Raw genomic sequence first — 18,412 nt, forward strand, 5'->3', positions numbered from 1 at the left:
ATGGTTGTGTTTATGGCGTGTTCCATTCACCTTGGGAGTTGCAAGTCGGATCTTGGAATGACATCATACCCAAGTTAATGACATTCCAGTACTACATGTTTGAATACCAGGTCTCGCCAAGTTAAAGATTTTTTAGCTATTGTTTATAACACCATGCGATTAACAATGATTTGCACTTTATTTAGCTGTATACAAACATCGAAGCAACATGCCCACAGATGGCAGTTGGACAGAACTGTGTGTCAGACTAATGAGACACAAATGAAACAGAAGTGCTAATAAACATTGTGTTCTACAGCTTTCACAGCTGCAGATTCATGAAGCAGCCGTCTTGGATTTTGAGTTGATTAGGTGTGTCCAACTGGCGCTCCAGTAGAAAGTGCCAACTGGGAAGTGGGAAAATCCAACTTCGGGCTTTTTGACAGATATTGGGATTATGTCCTGATTCTCAATTGGTGGGAGTGATCATTTTTTGGCATTGCATTTTTCGTTCTCACGTCTGGGTCTGTACCAAACAATCATGTTAGCTTTCATCTCGGAAAAAAAAAAAAAAAAAAAGTGATTTCATGTGATTTGGATACTGCGCTGTCATCTCATTTTGTCTCATGTTATTCTCTGTGTCATCTTCAAAATGTTGCACCTGCAGTGTTGTTATGAATCCTTTACGTTGAGCCTCTACAGTTTTGACTTGAAGCACGTCGTGAACTGAGACCCTGAACTTGGCCTTAGACCCATCCTGTGTGTTCACTGGCTTGGAAGACGCCCCCTCCTTTGATAGCTGTTTATTCAGGTCAGAAAGAGACAGAGAGAGAGAGAGAGAGAGAGAGAGAGAGAGAGAGAGAGAAAGAGAGAGTGAGAGAGAGAGAGAGAGAGAGGGAGAGAGAGATCCCACACTACTAAACACCAGATTGGCCTCGTCTGGCTCCCAGACAAGCTTTTCAAACTCTTCTTTCACTCCTCTCCCTAATACATGCTTTCTTCTCTGCCTTTCTTCTCTCCCTCTAATCCGTCCTTCTGCCTATTTAGAGGTGAACAGCGCAGCATGAAAGAGAGAGAAAGTGTTTTTTGTGTGCTTGACGGGTAACCCTCGCCCTTTTGAAAAGGCAAACAGGGAAAAGCTGCCATTACTATTGGCATGAAGGGATCTTAAGACAACGGCCTTTTCTGCCACTTTATTAGCATCGGGGAGACTAGTGCAGCATTGCTCCTCTTTCACCCCTCTGTCACTTCTCTGTCCATGTTTCAATCCATGATGAGCCAGACATCCAAATGATAGAAAGGAACAGAGGCAAGCTGGCAATTAATGGGGTTGCTAGGGGTTAGACTGGCCACTGTTTTAGCAGCAATTTAACAGGTTTTTTTCTGTTTTGCAGTGCTGTCGCTGAGCCATTTGTTGTTATTTCTCTGCAGATTACCACCTCTTTCCCAGGCTTATGGACATTGAAAACAAAAATAAAAGTCATGTTTGGATAACTGAAAGAGGAGGGGAGATTGCCAGAGAATAGCAGACGTGTGAATTTCCGTACCGTGCAGTCGGGGGGGGGCAGCTGAAAGGAAAAGCAGAGGAAATATGGAAGTTGAAAACATAACAAACAAGCATAATGTCTGGATAGAGATTTGGGAATATGGTAGCTAAGGTGGACGAGGAGTGAAGCCTGATTGAGGCATTTGTGTGTGTGTGATGAAAGTAAAAGTGGTCATTAAAAGTTGTGTAGCAATCAGACACATTTCCGTGCAATTATGGTCCAGAGTTTAAGTCCTCTGTGACAAGTTTGCGGCGTCAGAGTTTCCCAACAAGTCCTGTTCAAAATCCGGCCTTCCCCCCTCTGATTCACACACGTCTCCCTTCTGCCACCTGCATTAGTCACTACAGTGTATATTTGCAAAATGACTGAGAGCTATGGCACCTCTCACAGCCTCATAGTGTGGACTCAGGAAGTAAACTGGTCTTATCGGGGGCAGACACACAAAGCTGTCCTGGCTGTGGGGTGGCGAGGTATGCGTAAGTGCATGTGTGTGTGTACAGGGTATGTGTGTGGAGGTGGAGGGGGGGAGGCGGTGGGAGGCACTTCCTCCTATTCTTCTGCTGTTGAAGAGTTCCCATGAGCGCCCCTGCCAGGAGCTACAGTGTGGCCTGAGCAGGCCGAGCCAGCGCCAGTCTCGCCTACATGACGCCGCTACACTCTTTCACACAGCTGATCTCAGGAGCTACTGCAGCTGCTGCCGTTTAGGCCACCGGGCAAAAGGAGCTGGGCAGAGTGCTCGAACAAACGCGAGAAGAGAAGACAGCAAAAGAAAAGTTGAAGGAAAGAAGACGAAGGGAAGACTGAGGTGAAGTTTAAGAGAAGAGAAAAAAGAGAAGGACCAGAGACTGCGGATGAAATGACGGGTACAGACGCAGGGATATGCACTGATGACTTGAGTGCCGTTACTTACAAACCATGAATGAGTGCAGTTGGAGGTCAGTGGCAGAGTGACGCCAATTCTGCAGAAAGGACTGTTAACAAGAAAATTGAATCGAGGCTCATTTGGGGAAAGCTGAATCGAAGCGAAGGCCAGAATCACGTCTCTAAGGACGCATTTTTATCATCGGCGACGGATTCCTGTCAGTTTTTCCAGGCAAGGTGAGACACATTACCATCCAGGACCATCTCACCCGGACTGTCACCTGGCAATTACACATTTTGAACTCTGCGAGACTGAGCGACCGTCGCTGGCGAGATGATCCATAACACGCTTAAGTCAACCCAGCCATCGGAGCACAGCCCCAGGAGCACACACTCAGCCGCACAGAGGAAGCTGTGGAGGTACTCGGGCTGCAGACGGGCCGGCCAGGTGGAAAGTCACCGTCGCAGCGTGTGCGTGCTGGCTGCTGATTTGAATGCCGGAGGAGGAGGAGGAGGAGGAGGAGGAGGAGGTGGAGGTGTGATGCATACCATCCATGGGCTGTGCCACCTCTGCATCGGATGTAGGCTGCCTCAGGTGTGTTTGTGTTACAGAGAGTAAGGGAGGGGCTGAAGCTGAAAAACAAGAGCGCCCAAAGTTTTGGCAGTTGCAATCTCTGATCAATACTTTTACAATTATTTTGCAAAAATATAAAAGAAGTTCCATCATTTGTAAAGCTGCAACATTTCAGTTAGCTGTCAAACTGTCAGTGATGGAAGCTGCATATGAAAATTGACGTGGCAATCAATTTGGGATCCTCACACTTTCCCATTACCGATGAAGAAAATGCACTTTCAGTGACACGTCCGACACATCCGGCAAGGAATAATTATCCGTGAGCGAGTGTAGGAGTTTAAAGGGGGTATGTGTCTTGTGAGCTGTCTATCCTCTACATTATTTATCCTCCATGTAGCGAGAGAAGGGTAGCAGGAGTGGAGATGAGGAGAAAAACATGTGCTCTGCTCATAAACTGATGCCTTCATCCCACAAATTCGTAGCCAACAAATTTGAATAGCACATTAGAACAAATAGGGAAATGAAATGTCATGAAATAATTCAATTGACCGGGTGGAAGAAAATGTGAAAAATATGAACAGATGCGTATATTTTGAAGAGACTGAAAAAGCAGCTGGACATCTTGCTCCCAGCTTCATGCAATCATGTCTGAAACAATGGTGGAGCAGCGAGGCGTGAACGTAAAAAAGGGGAAAAAGCTCTGTCACACATGCGTGAACATATACTCCACACACATGGGATACGGGGTTGTCCTCCTTTGGGTTACATCTAAATTCATCACAAGAAAGTTGACATCGTAGTCTAGTCGGTTCATCCACAGTTGCTTTGATTTTGCTATCAATTTATCATTAAGGCGCTGCTCATACAATATGAATATTTAATGCAAGCTGGGAACTTTTCCCATTGATCTATCGTTGTTCATTTTCGGTAATGTGCCTGGTGATTGATGCACTGAGGAAAAAAAACAAATGAATCACTTCGAGAGCACTCTTATTATACACGTATTTCTTGTGTTATTTCCAATCTAGTTGCTTCTGTTCTCCTCCAGTTGGAAAATAATCCCTCTGCTTTCATTCACAAGTGGACAAGGGGGCCATGGGACTGCTCTCCCATGCAAGCAGTCCAGAGGAGTCCAAGTGGTTGGACTCAACTACGCACAAATTGAATTAAAGTCTCCGGACTTTGGATGAACCGGTCCACATTAAGGCAGCTCTCAGAGGTCTTCACAAAGTCTGGAACAGCTTTTTGTAAAACAACATAAATAGAAAGAAAGACGAGGCGTGGCGGATAGACTTTACTTCTGTTCATTTTGAGTCGTGGTGCTCTTTGCTTTTCAACATTTTCTTCAAGGTGATCCTTCAGAAATGTCACATGACTGATGCCCTATTCCAGTGAAATGTAATTTTCATGCCATCTGTTCCTCTTGTTTGCCGCTGTCATAAGCCCCCTCGCTTTTCAAGTCCCACTGTCCCTCTTTTATCACTATTTAATCTCTCATTGCTGCTTAGCTCTTTGTCATCTCTCTCCACCGTCGTTTCATGCATCTCATCCCTTCCTCTGTCCTTTTTTGCCTGATTACTTCATTTCTGTTGCACAGCTCAGCTGCTAGATATTTTGTTTGTCTTTATTCGAAAATAAGCAGAGTGCAGGAAATCAACTGTAGCATATATAATGCTATCTGTACATTTTTGCTGCAGTCACGGATGAAGATGGTGAGTCACGTGTGCATCCGTGTGTGTGACTGGCCACAGAGGAAGAAAGTCAACCCCGTTAACCCAACGTTTCAGACGCATTAAAGAGGGTACCGAATGTATTTTGTACAGCACTTAAATGACTCACCTGTCTTCAAAACAATGGTGTCAGTCGGGAGGCAGGCTCAAACAGAGAGAAATCGGAGAGACTAAGGGTAGAGAAATACGGTAAGGGCATCGCGGCCCCCAACAGTGTGACACAGGGCATATAAAAATCAGTGGACTATAAGAAACTGCAATCGTGTCCGACATTTTAGGGTCATCACAAGCTTCGGGCCCCTGAATAATCACTGTATTTCTCCAAGTCGCTGCGTCCCCGCTCCTGGGTAGACTGTAATTTAGCAGCATATACATGTAGTTTCCCTCTTCCTCTGCTAGAGACAGAGCGAGAGAGAGGATGGGGAGGGCGGCGGGGCTGTCTGTGTGTTTTGGGCCCCTGGTTGTCAGCAGATGAGATGGAAAGTGAGATGTTTTGGACAGAATCATGTTGACTTTGGCTCCGGCCATCGGGGACAGGTACTGAATGTTTGACGATGCAGGGTCAAAGTGAAGGAGAGACAATGGGAAAGAGCCATCCCCATTGTCTCTGTGTGCGTGCGTGTGTGTATGTGTGTCTAGTGTATTTGAGTCGTCATGTTGTGTTTTAAAGTAATCGTAATGCTGAGCCCGAACTTTAAACATTCAGGCTGACATAAGTAACCAACGTTAAGAATGTAAAAGACTAGTTTAAGTGCATTCCTAAAAGAAGTCGCCATTGACTTTTGGTTTTGCAAGTGATGTGAACAGTGGTCTCTTGTCCAAACTTTTGTCCAAGCCATATTCCAAACCCAGAGACTCATCTGTTGCTGCCACATATGGCAAAGAAAAGCAGCATATCATTTACTCAAGATGCTGGAACCAGAAAATGAGTGATTAATCGATTATCAAAATTGTGGGCAGGTAATTTTCAGGTAATTGTTGCAGCTCTGATGCCAACTGGATTTGAACTCTACTCCTGATGCTTGCATTTTATGCCAAAATATGGGATTGCACTTTTAGCCACAGCAGTTGGATGGAGATACCAAACTTTACAAAGGATTTACAGTCCTAACTCTCCTGCTGGTGCTGTTTGATAAAAAAGTCATAAAAAACTGTTCGTCTTTTAGTAACCTCATGGCAGGTCACATATCACTTCATCAGAAATTATTTTTTTCTCCTGTTTTGTTTCATAAAAAGCAGTGTCACGCTGTATGTAATGGTAGCGTTTTGGCCTATAAAGCCAAATCCTAACATCAGTGGGACTAACCTGGGAGAAGAAATGTTTAAGCAGTCTAGATTCACTCTCTACACTTGGTATCATTAGTATTTACAGGAGCAGTTTTACAATGAAGGGCTGGTATTGCATACTGACGCATAGATGAGAATCGACAGGAAATCTGATTTTGGGCAGATTCGGTTTATTCAATTCTTCCCGACTCCTGGACAAAGAACATCCGTCTCCTGTCACTCTGAGTTGTTTTTCCCACTAACTCGGCTAATTGGGTTCAGAGGGAAACTGCTGTCAAGACAGTTTTAATAGGAAGTAGAGGCAGAATACAGATCTACTTAATCGTCCTGTAGGAAGGAAGTTGATTATTCTGCCAGCGTGCTACTTTTGGTTCCTCCAGGTAGTAGTAGGGGGAGAGAAACAGAGGTCATATCTTAATATCACTGACTAACTCTGTGTGTGTATGTGTGTGTTTTGTGCAGGTGACCATCCTTCGAGGAAAGGATGGATATGGCTTCACCATCTGCTCCGATTCCCCTGTGAGGGTGCAGGCTGTTGATCCAGGCAAGTGTTGCATGCTCATGAGTGTGTAAATGAAGCTCAACTTTCCAGAAAGATGGTTAAATATTGACTTAAATTGCCTCAAGATGGAGCAATCTTACATTGTTTTTCTTGGCATTTCTCTCTCTGGAAGCTTAAGGCACAGAATCATTCATTTTTATAAATTTAAAAAGCAGCCATACACGCAGTTACTTTACTAAAGTGTATTCGATTGTAAGACTGTCTACCTGTAAGTGATGTATTACATTTTCTTTCACAGGACTGCCAAAAGTAGATTTATAACATTCTTAATAATTTATGACATGAACTTGGAGAGCAGGTGGCAAGTCAAAAAATAGAGATTTTGTTTCCTGTATTCCAGTTTCAGGGCACTAGACTGTCGCTTATATTCCTGTAAAAGCCGCTTTCGCTTCACATCAAGTGACCTGATTTTGGCATCTCGTGATTGCACCTCACATCATAAAAATTTCATGTCACCTGTGGGTGTTTCTTTTTTGTTTTTTTTTTACTTTTATTTCACTGTTGGTCGTAGCCTGGAAATTACCATGAGCATCGGCTCAGTCAGCAGGGTGTTGCAGTTAATAGGGAGCCTGTCTGACAAATGGAGTTGGAGTCAAGCTCCCGTGTTGGCAGGCGTCCACCCTGCTGCCATGTCTTTGAACAGGATGCTGAATCTTGAGTTTGCCATGTCATTACTGTCACCAAGGAGAGATGAGAGGGAATGCAACAGAGTTTTGCCACAGTTTACAAGGATCTTCATATCAGTCAATCAAATCTTAATTTATTTGTCAGGGCTCCAGGGTGCGACTATTGTGGTCGCACATGCAACAAAAAACTGTCAAGTGCAACTAAACATTTTCATTTGTCACACCTGAAACTTAGCAGTTTATTTTTCAAACAATGGATGTTATCACAGTTTCGTATTTGTGATTTTATACCTGTTTGCAATCTTTCACATAATGTGTTAAGAAATTTTATCAAAATGTATTTTTGGGTGCACCTAAAAGAAAAAGTTAGCCCCTGTTTACAATGCACCTGTCAAATAAACTGGATGCAACTCAAAGTGACTGACTAAACACAGGATGTTTAACATTTATTCATAGATCAGTACCTGGGTAGATAATAATAATAACAATAATAAATGATAAAGAAATCAAAGATAGTATAAGCAATAGAAATAACAAAATTATAGTAAAATGTTAATTAAACAAAAATACAATAAAATGAATACTTATTAAAATGAATATTAATGTATGAATGATTATTTTATTCTGTCATCTGCACAGTAATTTGGTCATTTTGTGCCTCTAATACTAAAAGAACAAGCATAGAAAAGAAATGAAGGAACTGTAGCCCCGGACAGCATGTCGTGCACTCGAGAGTGTGTAATCATCTGCACTCGCTCTGTCTTTTCACTCTGGCAGGGGGTCCAGCGGATCAGGCAGGTCTGCAGCAGTTGGACACTCTCCTGCAGCTAAATGGTCAGCCAGTGGAGCAGTGGAAATGTGTGGACCTAGCTCACGCCATCAGGTAATGAGTATGACACACCAGAGGATTATGGGGTGGATTTACACACAATTTTGTGTGAATCCTAAGCTTATCCAGGAGTCTGGACAGTGATTTGTAAAGATTACATGATGGACTGAGAGGGTTATGGTGGTAGTTTTGCCTTCATGCTTGACCTACAGATGTGAGACATTCTGATATGTCTGGCTGCCTGAGAAAGGCTGTGTTGTTTAAAGTTTGCACATATCAGAGGTTGATTTTGCTTGTAGCCAATAAGAATTCACAGTGAGATAAGATTAGGATTGAGGTACGGTTTAATGTTGTGATGTTAGGGATTTATCAGGAGTCATCAACGTAATCGTAGTCATATTGTAAAGTGTTTCATATTGTGTTCTCTCCTCATTGAGTTTTCCCATATGTACTTCTATGAGTCAGTTGATTTTCAATAACAAAATAGATTTACATGGACTTCTTTCTGCAAATGTTTTACCTTAAGTCATTAACAGATACATGCACAGTTAAATCATTTCAATCAAGCCTTATCACCTTTGGTACCCTTTGTATTCCCATTATCTCAGTTACAAATTGGTGGTAGTTACCACTAATAGGTAAACAAACTGTTCTCAGAGGAAGATAAGGTTCCCAGAACACTGTTTGAAGCAGAAAGGTGGCAGGGTCAGCCACATATAAACACATAAAACAGTATGAAATTGTGTTGTCCTTTAAGGTCAGTTTGTTTTATTAAGTTTATTCAGTCATGAAAAAAGAGAGGGTTTTTCTTAGGATCCACATCAGATTGTTCTTGATACCACTCACCTGTACATGCCTAATTTTCTTAATCAAGAAAATTTCATCCATAACTCCCTCAGAAATTTAACGAAAATGTCGAAAAAGCCCTCTCATGATGTTAAGGAAAATGAAAAAAAAAAATCCTAAATCTCCTCCTTTATCTGGATCTGCACCAAAAGTTAACTGGCTGTATTCTGAGCCAAGATGCATCATCCATCCAAGTTAAATAGAAATCTGTTTGGTAGTTTTTGTGCAATCCTGCTGACAATCCAACCACTGAACAAACAGAGGACTGGGGTGAAAACATAATTTCCCTGATGGAGGTAAATATTTACTTTGAATATTTTCTACTCTCTTTCTCATTGTAGGAACAGCGCCAATGAAATCACAGTTGTGGTGTGGCGCACGGGCCCCTCAGCAAAGCCTAGTTTCGAAGGCCTCATCCACCGGCCCTCCTACAAGCCCTCCGCCTCCAGCTCAAACTACGATGCCCCTTCGCCCCCGGCCCGCAGGCGCGCACCAGACGTCGGCACCAGCAAAACCCCGCCAGCTGTGCCGCCTCTCCCAGCCCACCACCGTGCCACCGCCGCCCGCAGGCTGCTGGTCAATGGCTCCGACGCTGGAAATAGCAGCGGCGTAGGGGTAGGGACCCTGAGGTGGGGGGCCCAGGGGGGATCAGCTGAGGAGCTGGACGGGAAGCCGCGGCACCTCCACCACCCTCACACTGCCACGTTGAAGGGTACGAGGGTGAAGGCGTCCAACGGGGACAACTACATCATCCTGGCCCCCATCAACCCCGGAAGCCAGGTACCGCAAAGTGGTGGTGGGCTGCATCTTCATCATCTCCTTCGTCCTCCCCATCCTCACCACGGTCATATGGTGGCTCATCCTAGATATGTGTCCTTACCTTTCATCCCTGGGGCTGATAGATAGACGGACTGTATATACAGTATGTTGGGGTCATTTGGGTTGCTGCCAATGATTTGTGCGTCAAGACATGTTTTGAATACACTGCACACAGGTCAGAGTAATGTAGATATGGAGTAATAGACTGCAAGAGGAGACATTAACATATATCATGTAGCTGTTAATAATATTTTGTATGCCTGTACTATCTGAAGCTTTGGCAGTATTTCTTTCATTACACTTTACCAAACAAGCACAGCTCATATAAGAAAAACAATGCATATGTATCTGACATACAGATATCATACAGAATACATAAATCAACTATGTGCCATAAGTTATACGTGAAAAAAAAAGAAAAATATAGTGAGGAAGAAGTCGACAAAATTAGCATTTTAATGTGTACTTTATGACAATTCACATATTCACAAGACTTTGTCCATTGCACGATATGGAGTTTTCAGTATAACATGCATGTACATGCACAGTATGACATGTACTGTATATGACGTTTTATAGAGCATGTTCTTATTTTTCCAGTGACGTCATGTGTATGAGGTTAAAAAAAGAAAATAAAGCAAACTCATTAAATTGAAAAAAAAAAAAAAAGACTGAACTGAATTCCTCAGCTAACACAACTGTAACGATACGATTACTAACTCAATAACCTCCTCAGACAATACAAACATGTTGAACTAAAAGATTCAAGACACTCTCCCAGCAGCAGTCTTTCATTGATTGTTCAGCCTTTAGTGTCTGAATAGTTTCTCAAGATTTCTGAAACATTTCTAACAAACTAAATCCTTCTGCTGTCATTATTTCCTTAGCTCTTCCTGTGTGTCTGACTGTTAGTGAGTCTGTCTCTAACGTGGACCTGTGTGTGTGTGTGTGTGTGTGTGTGTGTGTTACGTATGTTTGTCTGTGTGCGGGTCATGTGGCGTCCTCCCTCCATCTGCTTTCGTTAAGGGGCTTTGAGATAAGATTGATTTTCGCAGGAAGAACAGAGGTAGATTCAGAGGAGTCACAGAAAAGCATTGAGAGAGAAAGAAAGAGTGTAGAGTGGTCTGGTTAGCCTCTGGAGAGAGATCACAGGGACATGCCGACGTTGTGAACAAACATTCCCCCTTGCTTCGACCAGCCACCGCTACTTTTTCCAAACAAAAGGAGCAGGCAGGGATTTTGGTGAGATTGTGTGGTGGCCATCACAGGCTAAATATACCAAGAGGCCTCTGGAAATGGGTCATGTTGGTGACACACCGGCACAATACTCTAGTTCACAAACAAAGAGCTTTGAGAGCCCGCGCTACGGAAAATATTTATCGTGATGGAACCAGTGCAGAACCATGCAAATGATAGGTTTGAAACATTTCGGTGACTCTCCAACCCCTAGTTCACCTACTGTAACTAATCTGAACAACATTTGAAGTGGTGGCAGCTTTTTCTATCTTTACTCCCCCAGCTGAAGGTAATCTGTTGTGACACATGAAAAACATCGCTGCCTCACCGAGTTCAGCTTAAAACCAAAGGGGCCCAGCTGAGTCCTAGAAACTGAATTCAGTGTCACAGAGAAAACTAGAGATGCTAATGCTGGACACAAACCCATAGCTCAGTGTCACTGCAAGAGAAAGTTTAGGACACCAGTGTGATGATGTATGATGTACATTCTATGAAAACATTCACCTTTTGTTTCATGACGGCCCTGTCCAGCCCTGATATATTGATGATGAATATCAGATGATAGAAAGTAAAGCTCTGAAACATATTCCACCTGTCATTATAGCATCTAAGAAAGCAATGGCTTACTCTATCTTAAGTTATTGTTTCAATGTATTTTGGCTTAATTCCACTCTAGCCTCTAGCTTAGATGTCAGCCCTCATCATGCTAAAACAAAAGCTTATTTAATATTAATGTGATTTAACATTCTGCTTTCAGATCTTGAGGCCTGTTTACCAAGACAACCAGGGAACGTTAGGTGAGACATGCAGTCTTTCATTCTCATGCTCAATACGATGTTTCGATAAAGGCCACAGTGATCTCTGCTGGATGTTTTGGCTAGAAGCCTTTTGTTGAAGCTGGTGCCTTTTATTATTTTGGATGGAGCCCAACGTTAATTTAGATTTGACTTCACATTTCAGACTTTTGATATTTTAATGAATATGATTAAAATCACTTAACATTTGGCAGCCTGAGACAGTCTCAAATTAAAGTGACCTCAGACATGCAGGGAATGCAAAACATTTTTGATGCTGTCCGTTTTTTGTGAATTCATTTCTCTGATCTTTTTACTGCTTTCTTAGCCACCAGTTATCACAAATTATATGCTGAATGTGGTTTGTATTTTCTGGAACATATCAAATATGACAGCTTACAAATCAAATACAGCTTGTATCCTCTGCCTTGCCAAACATTATGGAGCTTTTGTGTGGATTAAACAAACAAGACACAACATGTCAGGTAATGAGCTGCACTGGGGCTGGTAGGTGGATTTGTTGGTGTTTGACTGAGCAAAGCTAGCTGTTCCTCCAACATTTGCCAGCTTTATGCTAAGCTAAGCTAAACATCATGGCTATCATGTCTGTCTTCATATCAGGGCAAAAATGTAAAAGATGGCATCGATCTTGACATCTCGCTCTCCGTAAGAAAACGAATAAGACCTCTGTTGGCTTTATGAAAGTGATTACTCCACAACGTGATTACTGACAGCATAATTAACTCCAGAAATGATTATAAAACCTGCCTCTTAACCCTCACCTGCTTCACCTTCCTCCTATTGTTCCACAGCTGCCAGGTTATACCCCACACGACAGGCTTCTGGTCAGCAGCCTCAGGGTGGGGCTGGGGGTGCTTTTTCTGGAGGTATGAGCAGTGGTGGTGCTGGTGTTGCTGGTGGTGGTGGAAGTGGTGGAGGCGGTGGGGGTCTCTCTAGCCGCACGGGCTTCCTCCGTCGGTCAAACAACTCCAAGACAACAAAGACGTCGTCCACTTCCACCAGTGCCGGCATACCTAACTACCAACAGCAGAATGCCAACTTTGCCAACTACCAGAACTGTACCATCGTCCGCTCACACACCCCACACGGCAACTACGGATATGTGAAAGTGGCACCCAAGATCCTTATCTTCCCCATCTTTGTTCAAGTAAGGCAGTTTTTGTGAAGACGTCTGTGTGTGTGTGTGTGTGTGTGTGTGTTTGTAATTGTGTGTATATTTACAGTAAAACTTTGTTTTTGATTTGCATTAAACTTGTGTGATTTATTGTTCAGGCTTCAAGAGGTCTCCTAGAAATAAAGTTGAGGTTGTAATGGGAAAAAAATAAAAAAATAGCGCACCACCATATTTTCACTCCTGTTGAGATCTGGCTCTTAGCCACGGTGCTGAAATGCACACTGATACGTTTGTACAGATTAAACAAGCAAGATAAGGTGTTAATAGACCTGTTTCAGAGAAACCATTTTGACACGAAATAGAAGGTGAACACAGGTGTTATTAATGACATTGTGAGGGGCAGAAACACTCTCTTCCCTCATTGGACATTATTTCAGAAATAATATGTACAGTAGTTGATTTTTTTTCATCCTGTTTGAGAGAAGGGGGTGACATACGTAGGCCTGAACTATGCACACATGGTAGTGGTTATGTGGTATGAATCTAAGACCACCAGGTCACTAGGACACTCTGAAAACTAGTTGTCAGTGGTCAAACACGGATATCCATATACAATGATGCAAAGATTGTATCACTGTAGAAGTGTCGGTTTTCCCCAGAACATTTGGGTCAAAAGGAAATAGACTTTTGAGGTTTGCAGTCACGAAAGTCAGAGGCCCTTTTTTAGCCTGAGCAATTTCATGATGTGCAAGTCATGTAGGCTCCATTTTCACACATAACACATTTTAGATATGCAAATGTTTCTCTGAATTTCTGCCTTTAGGCAACAGGGCTTGATAGTCTGTCTGTCTGCAAAGTGAGACAGGAAATTATGGGGGTGTTAGAATGAACTGAGGAGGTCAGTGTTACAAGCTGAGCAACCAGGACAGTTTTGTCTTTACAGCTGTCTTTACTTCTGTCCAAATTTTATCTCTTGGTTTAGCTGCATAGAAACACTTTGCTACATATATATTCTTCATTGTATAATAATTGGAAAGAATTTATGAATGTAGTTGTTGAAAAAATGGAGCAGACTGGAATGTGAAGTCACTGTAAAATGAATGCTCTCATTTTTGCACATGTACACGAAGCACTCAGTTGTTATAATAAATATCTAATTGACTATTTGAACATGGTTGGTACATGATATTTGCTCCAGCCGCAGCATTTCAATTCTTTTTTTTTTTCTGTCTTGGGGTTTTTCAGCCACAAACAATTTGAAACTGGCAGCGGCAGTGGTGGAGCTTCCTGCTAGTTCATATAGAAGCGCGCTACCCTGAACCTGTTTCACACAGTATGCAAATGTTACACATACACACACATATTGAATTGGCCCTCTGTCACTCGCTGGACTGAGAGGAAGTCCTCCCACGTTGCCGCACTCATTTTAACTGTCTTGTCATAGGCAGACCACACATAGCGCCTCACAGTTGCAGCTCGCTTTTTTGTTTTCATAGAATCAGTTTCAGTTGTGTTTCTCACAGTGAAGAAAACACTCGCTGTGAGCTCCTCTGCACAAAATTTTGGATTTGGGAGCCAAAAATGGATTTGGTACTGTTTTATTTGACAGTGTCTGATATTTTATCTGTATCGAAGAAAAAATTAAGTTCTCAAGACTATTTTTTATCTTAAGAATCACTAGACAGTTGCAGAGGCTAGAGAGTTATACTAGTTTGTGCTTGTGGTCATTTATAGATACATCCCATTAAAGTCATGCGTTATCAATGAATGAGCCTCAAAGGATATCCAAATCCGTTGCATCTGTAATCTAATCTGTTGGTGTAATATGTCGTTCCTCAGCCTCTTGACCTGTGCAGCCGAGCTCTCATCATATCCGAGGAGATGATACTCCACGAGAGCAAGCACCACTCTCTCAAGGTAAGTGGCAGTTAATGATGTCAGTGCGTGTCATTTCAATACGCGACAACTAGAATCAGTGTGTACGCTTGCTTTGTGTGAAAAGCTTTATCTTGCTGCTCCTGGGTTTAGTATTCTGCACAGGGTTTACCTTCCAAAACATCCAAAACTTTATGCAGGATATGATCTAAAACTAATCTAAAGAAAACCCCAAAGCTGCAAAATGGTAATTAGAGGACGCACGATTGGATCTGGTTGATCTGAAGGAAAAGAAGAATGCAATTTTTCCTTGTGCATTTTCAAAGAGTTTTATAATTTTATTGATGCAGAAAGCTCTCCCCTCCCATCCCCTTCCTCCCAGGCCCTTAAGATTGCAGACAAACACACTGGTGGCAAAAGTTTTGTGGTATTGTCACAATGAGTTGTATGGTTTGTGTTTTTCGGCCATACCACAACTGACGGCCCATTGCCCAAATGAGCATCAGAAGTCGGAACCTATGTGTGTTTGTGGGCAAAACAAGTGGCGAGCAACATCCCAGGAGGAGAAACAGGAAAGTCTGAACGTCCCTCAAGAATTTGTCACGACTCTGAACTATCAGTGGAAAATTAATAATTTAAAAAGAATGAGAGTGCCAGAGATCTGACTGACAGAGAAAAATTCTGTTTTATGGATCAAAAGAGAGTTCAGCTCCTTCAGTAGCCTATTAATGCTTCTTACACAATATGTAATGAATTATAAAGGTATCCTACACAGTATTTTGAGGAAGAAAAAGTAGAAAATACGTAATACTTTTCTGCATCAACTGTGAGGCTACTCATTCTTTTGGAAGTTTCAGAATTTTAAATGAAAGAGTCTCATTTTGTAAGAAACGCTTAAATGTATGTAGGTGTCAGACGTACTCTGCATATTGTTGGGGCATTAAAGCAAAACAGCATTTATGTTTTGATAGTGTTCGACATGTTATTCTGCAAAGAAACTCTTTAGTAATGTACCAGATGCATGCACGATAATGTAGTGGCACCTGTAACACTTAGATTAATGATATTACAAATGTCTGTTAGCTAAGTTCCTTTAGAAAAACTGATTGCAACTCAGATATGTGACATTTAGCCACATTCATCCGCTGATATTTACTTTCAAAATATTTGCATTGCCTCGATAAATGTCCAGGTACATTTTCTCTAAAAGAAAAACATCTGAAGTAGGTCATGTTTTGATGATTGGAGGTAGGATCAACTGCAACCAACAAAATCTTTAACAGAAAATACTAATTCTAGGTGGATTCCAGGTAGATATTTTCTTTCAAATGGGTGGTTTTGTTGAATCAAATCAGGGAATCCTGTCTGACATGTCAGTCTTATGATGTGTTTTTTTCTTGACAGACCCAGTCACGAGGTCTATTTGTGTGTGGGAAGAGAAAAATAACGAGCATTGCGACTGTTGTTTTATTGCGTCAAGCTCTCGCCACAGTTCTTTAATTTGCACTGTCAGATTGTCTTTGCTGTGTGGTGAGGTAGGGTGCAGTGACTGCTGGCATGGAAGGTAATGTGGCCTCTCTCTGCGGTCAGTCATAAAACAAATATTTAACAGCCAGTGTTTGTCAGGAGGGAGTCTCTCTCCGCTGCATGGGCCACTTCATGCAGACTGTTTTTTAATGATCAGTCGGTGTTGTTCCAGCTTTTACTGTAGTGGGTCTGCCCGGGAGCCAAACGCACAAACTCCATTGTTCGCACAAACACTTTCATTTTAATATCTGAACACAAACAATAAGCACGGCAAATTTGATTTCATCCAAAGTGACATTTGTGGCAAAATTGAGTTTTTGGTGGATTAAATCATTAAAACATTTCAAAGAGACTTTGGGACATGACAAATTTAAGTGAATTGAATCATCTGAATCCTTAATAAAGTGTAAAAATGTCATGATACAAAGTTTTTGATATTAACAATAAACTCAACAAATGACTTGTTTTATTTTAAGTTATCAATTAGTCATGCAGGTTATAAAATCTGTTTAACGACTGCCACAGACTGCTGATAATACTGAGTTGGCATGCATTATTGTTTTGTGAGCCTGCACTCAGTCCTGCTCCGATATGTTTAATTGTTCTATATTATACATTGAATATAAAACCAGTGCAACCAACAACTAAATACACTGTCAGTCTCGAAAGCTTCTACAAGGAAGTCATTTGTTGCTGATTCTGAGGGCGAATTTGGACAAAATAAGATGACGGTGGAACAAAGTTAAGTTTGTGTTAATGCCAGGACGTACCACCAGACTTCAGAGTGGCTTCTTACCTCCGGTTGTGAAACTCCCCGATTCATACTCGGCACTCTGCCATAAAGGTAGCATCCATTTATGACTAATCAAACCAGAAAAAGTTGGAATCTGACCCCATGATGGGCATTAAGAACTACTATGACAATGATACAAAAGTCTTCTTTCTGGACATAAATGCTTGTATGCAAGTAAAGTGGACAGTGTGTTTGTCTTCATGAAAACTGCCAGCTGCTCGTATCTCATTTGCTTTGTCCTTATTCTTTACCCTAACATCCTCTTCCACCCACTCAAACTTCCACACACATGCACGCGCGCACACACACACACACACACACACACACACACACACACACACACTCTAACCACACACTGGCTTCATCTGAAATACTCTCTCTGCTATTTCACCCTTCAGAGGAAGCCACCAAAAGCAAAAGCATTATCTTTAACTGTTGCCCCTGTACATGAATTAGGCTGTAAGCTTGTCATGTTCCATGAAAGCAGAAGTTATTTTCATGCATTCATCGGAGCTCTTTCTCTCTATTTTTAATGCTTTGCTCCTCTCATCATTGATTCTCATCTTAATGCTTCAGCGGAGTGACTTTTACCCACCTGGCTGCTGCAGAAGCCACTGCAGTCTTGAGCTGACATGACACGTGGACAAAGCTCTCGGTGAAGCCCCCAAAGTTAACATCTGAAGTTTGGGAGTCTCCCGCACACATTGAAACATTGAAAATTCAAGTTTCTTTATAAAACAGGATTCAAGTTTATATATAACCGTTACTATAGCATAATGATTTGCAAACCAACAAATATTCTCAGACCTTCACAGAAGCAGAAGAGGTTTGAAGAGTCACTGCAGATAAGCGTGTGTGTGATATAATTGAGTGAAAGCAGATTTGTTCCACAGAATAACAATACATGAACTGGATATGCTGTTCACAGAAAGGCAGTCCTTGAGTATTTAACATGGCACAGACGTATAATAAAACAATTTAAACAGTGAGCTGTGTCTTTAATTCTAAAGACAGTCTAAGTGTTCATGACTTAGAGAATTTCAAGTGAAGCAAAACAGTAAGACTGAAACTAAGAGGAACTTTGAATGATGAAACGTGAAAAATAATGATATTGCAGGTATGAAGTGAGAGCTTCATTTTGGTGTTTTTACTGGAAGGTAAAAAAACAAAAACAAAAGCAAAGTCTAAAGCCCAGGGTCAACATTCAACAGGTTAAAAAACCAAGATAAGGGTAGAGATGTGCATGTACGGCCATACTAATGTACGTGTGAACTACATTTCCTTTGCTAAGAAATGAGGTAGGGGGCTTTTACAGAGGTGAGACCTGTTAAATGTGAGCTGGTGTTCGTGCATCTCACTGGTTTGCTGATGTCTGTTGCTGTGATGTGACTG

The 18,412-nt window shown here is 42.0% G+C and overlaps 1 protein-coding gene across 9 annotated transcripts in view; it reads left to right on the top strand.

Moving 5' to 3' along the window:
• Positions 1-18,412, top strand: part of rgs3a (regulator of G protein signaling 3a) — a 150,418-nt gene that overhangs the window by 47,144 nt on the left and 84,862 nt on the right. For 7 of the 9 annotated variants that reach the window (XM_037116815.1, XM_037116818.1, XM_037116813.1 and 4 more), the window contains 6 exons: positions 6,441-6,522; positions 7,944-8,049; positions 9,183-9,621; positions 11,654-11,693; positions 12,503-12,858; positions 14,665-14,742. In XM_037116815.1, coding sequence (XP_036972710.1) covers positions 6,441-6,522; positions 7,944-8,049; positions 9,183-9,621; positions 11,654-11,693; positions 12,503-12,858; positions 14,665-14,742 — 1,101 coding nt within the window. Of the gene's footprint in view, positions 1-2,122; positions 2,983-6,440; positions 6,523-7,943; positions 8,050-9,182; positions 9,622-11,653; positions 11,694-12,502; positions 12,859-14,391; positions 14,416-14,664; positions 14,743-18,412 lie in introns of those variants that run through there. The other 2 variants (XM_037116819.1, XM_037116821.1) reach the window with 2 other exon arrangements.

This window comes from Acanthopagrus latus, chromosome 12 (assembly GCF_904848185.1).
Source record: "Acanthopagrus latus isolate v.2019 chromosome 12, fAcaLat1.1, whole genome shotgun sequence".
Classification (NCBI taxonomy): domain Eukaryota; kingdom Metazoa; phylum Chordata; class Actinopteri; order Spariformes; family Sparidae; genus Acanthopagrus; species Acanthopagrus latus.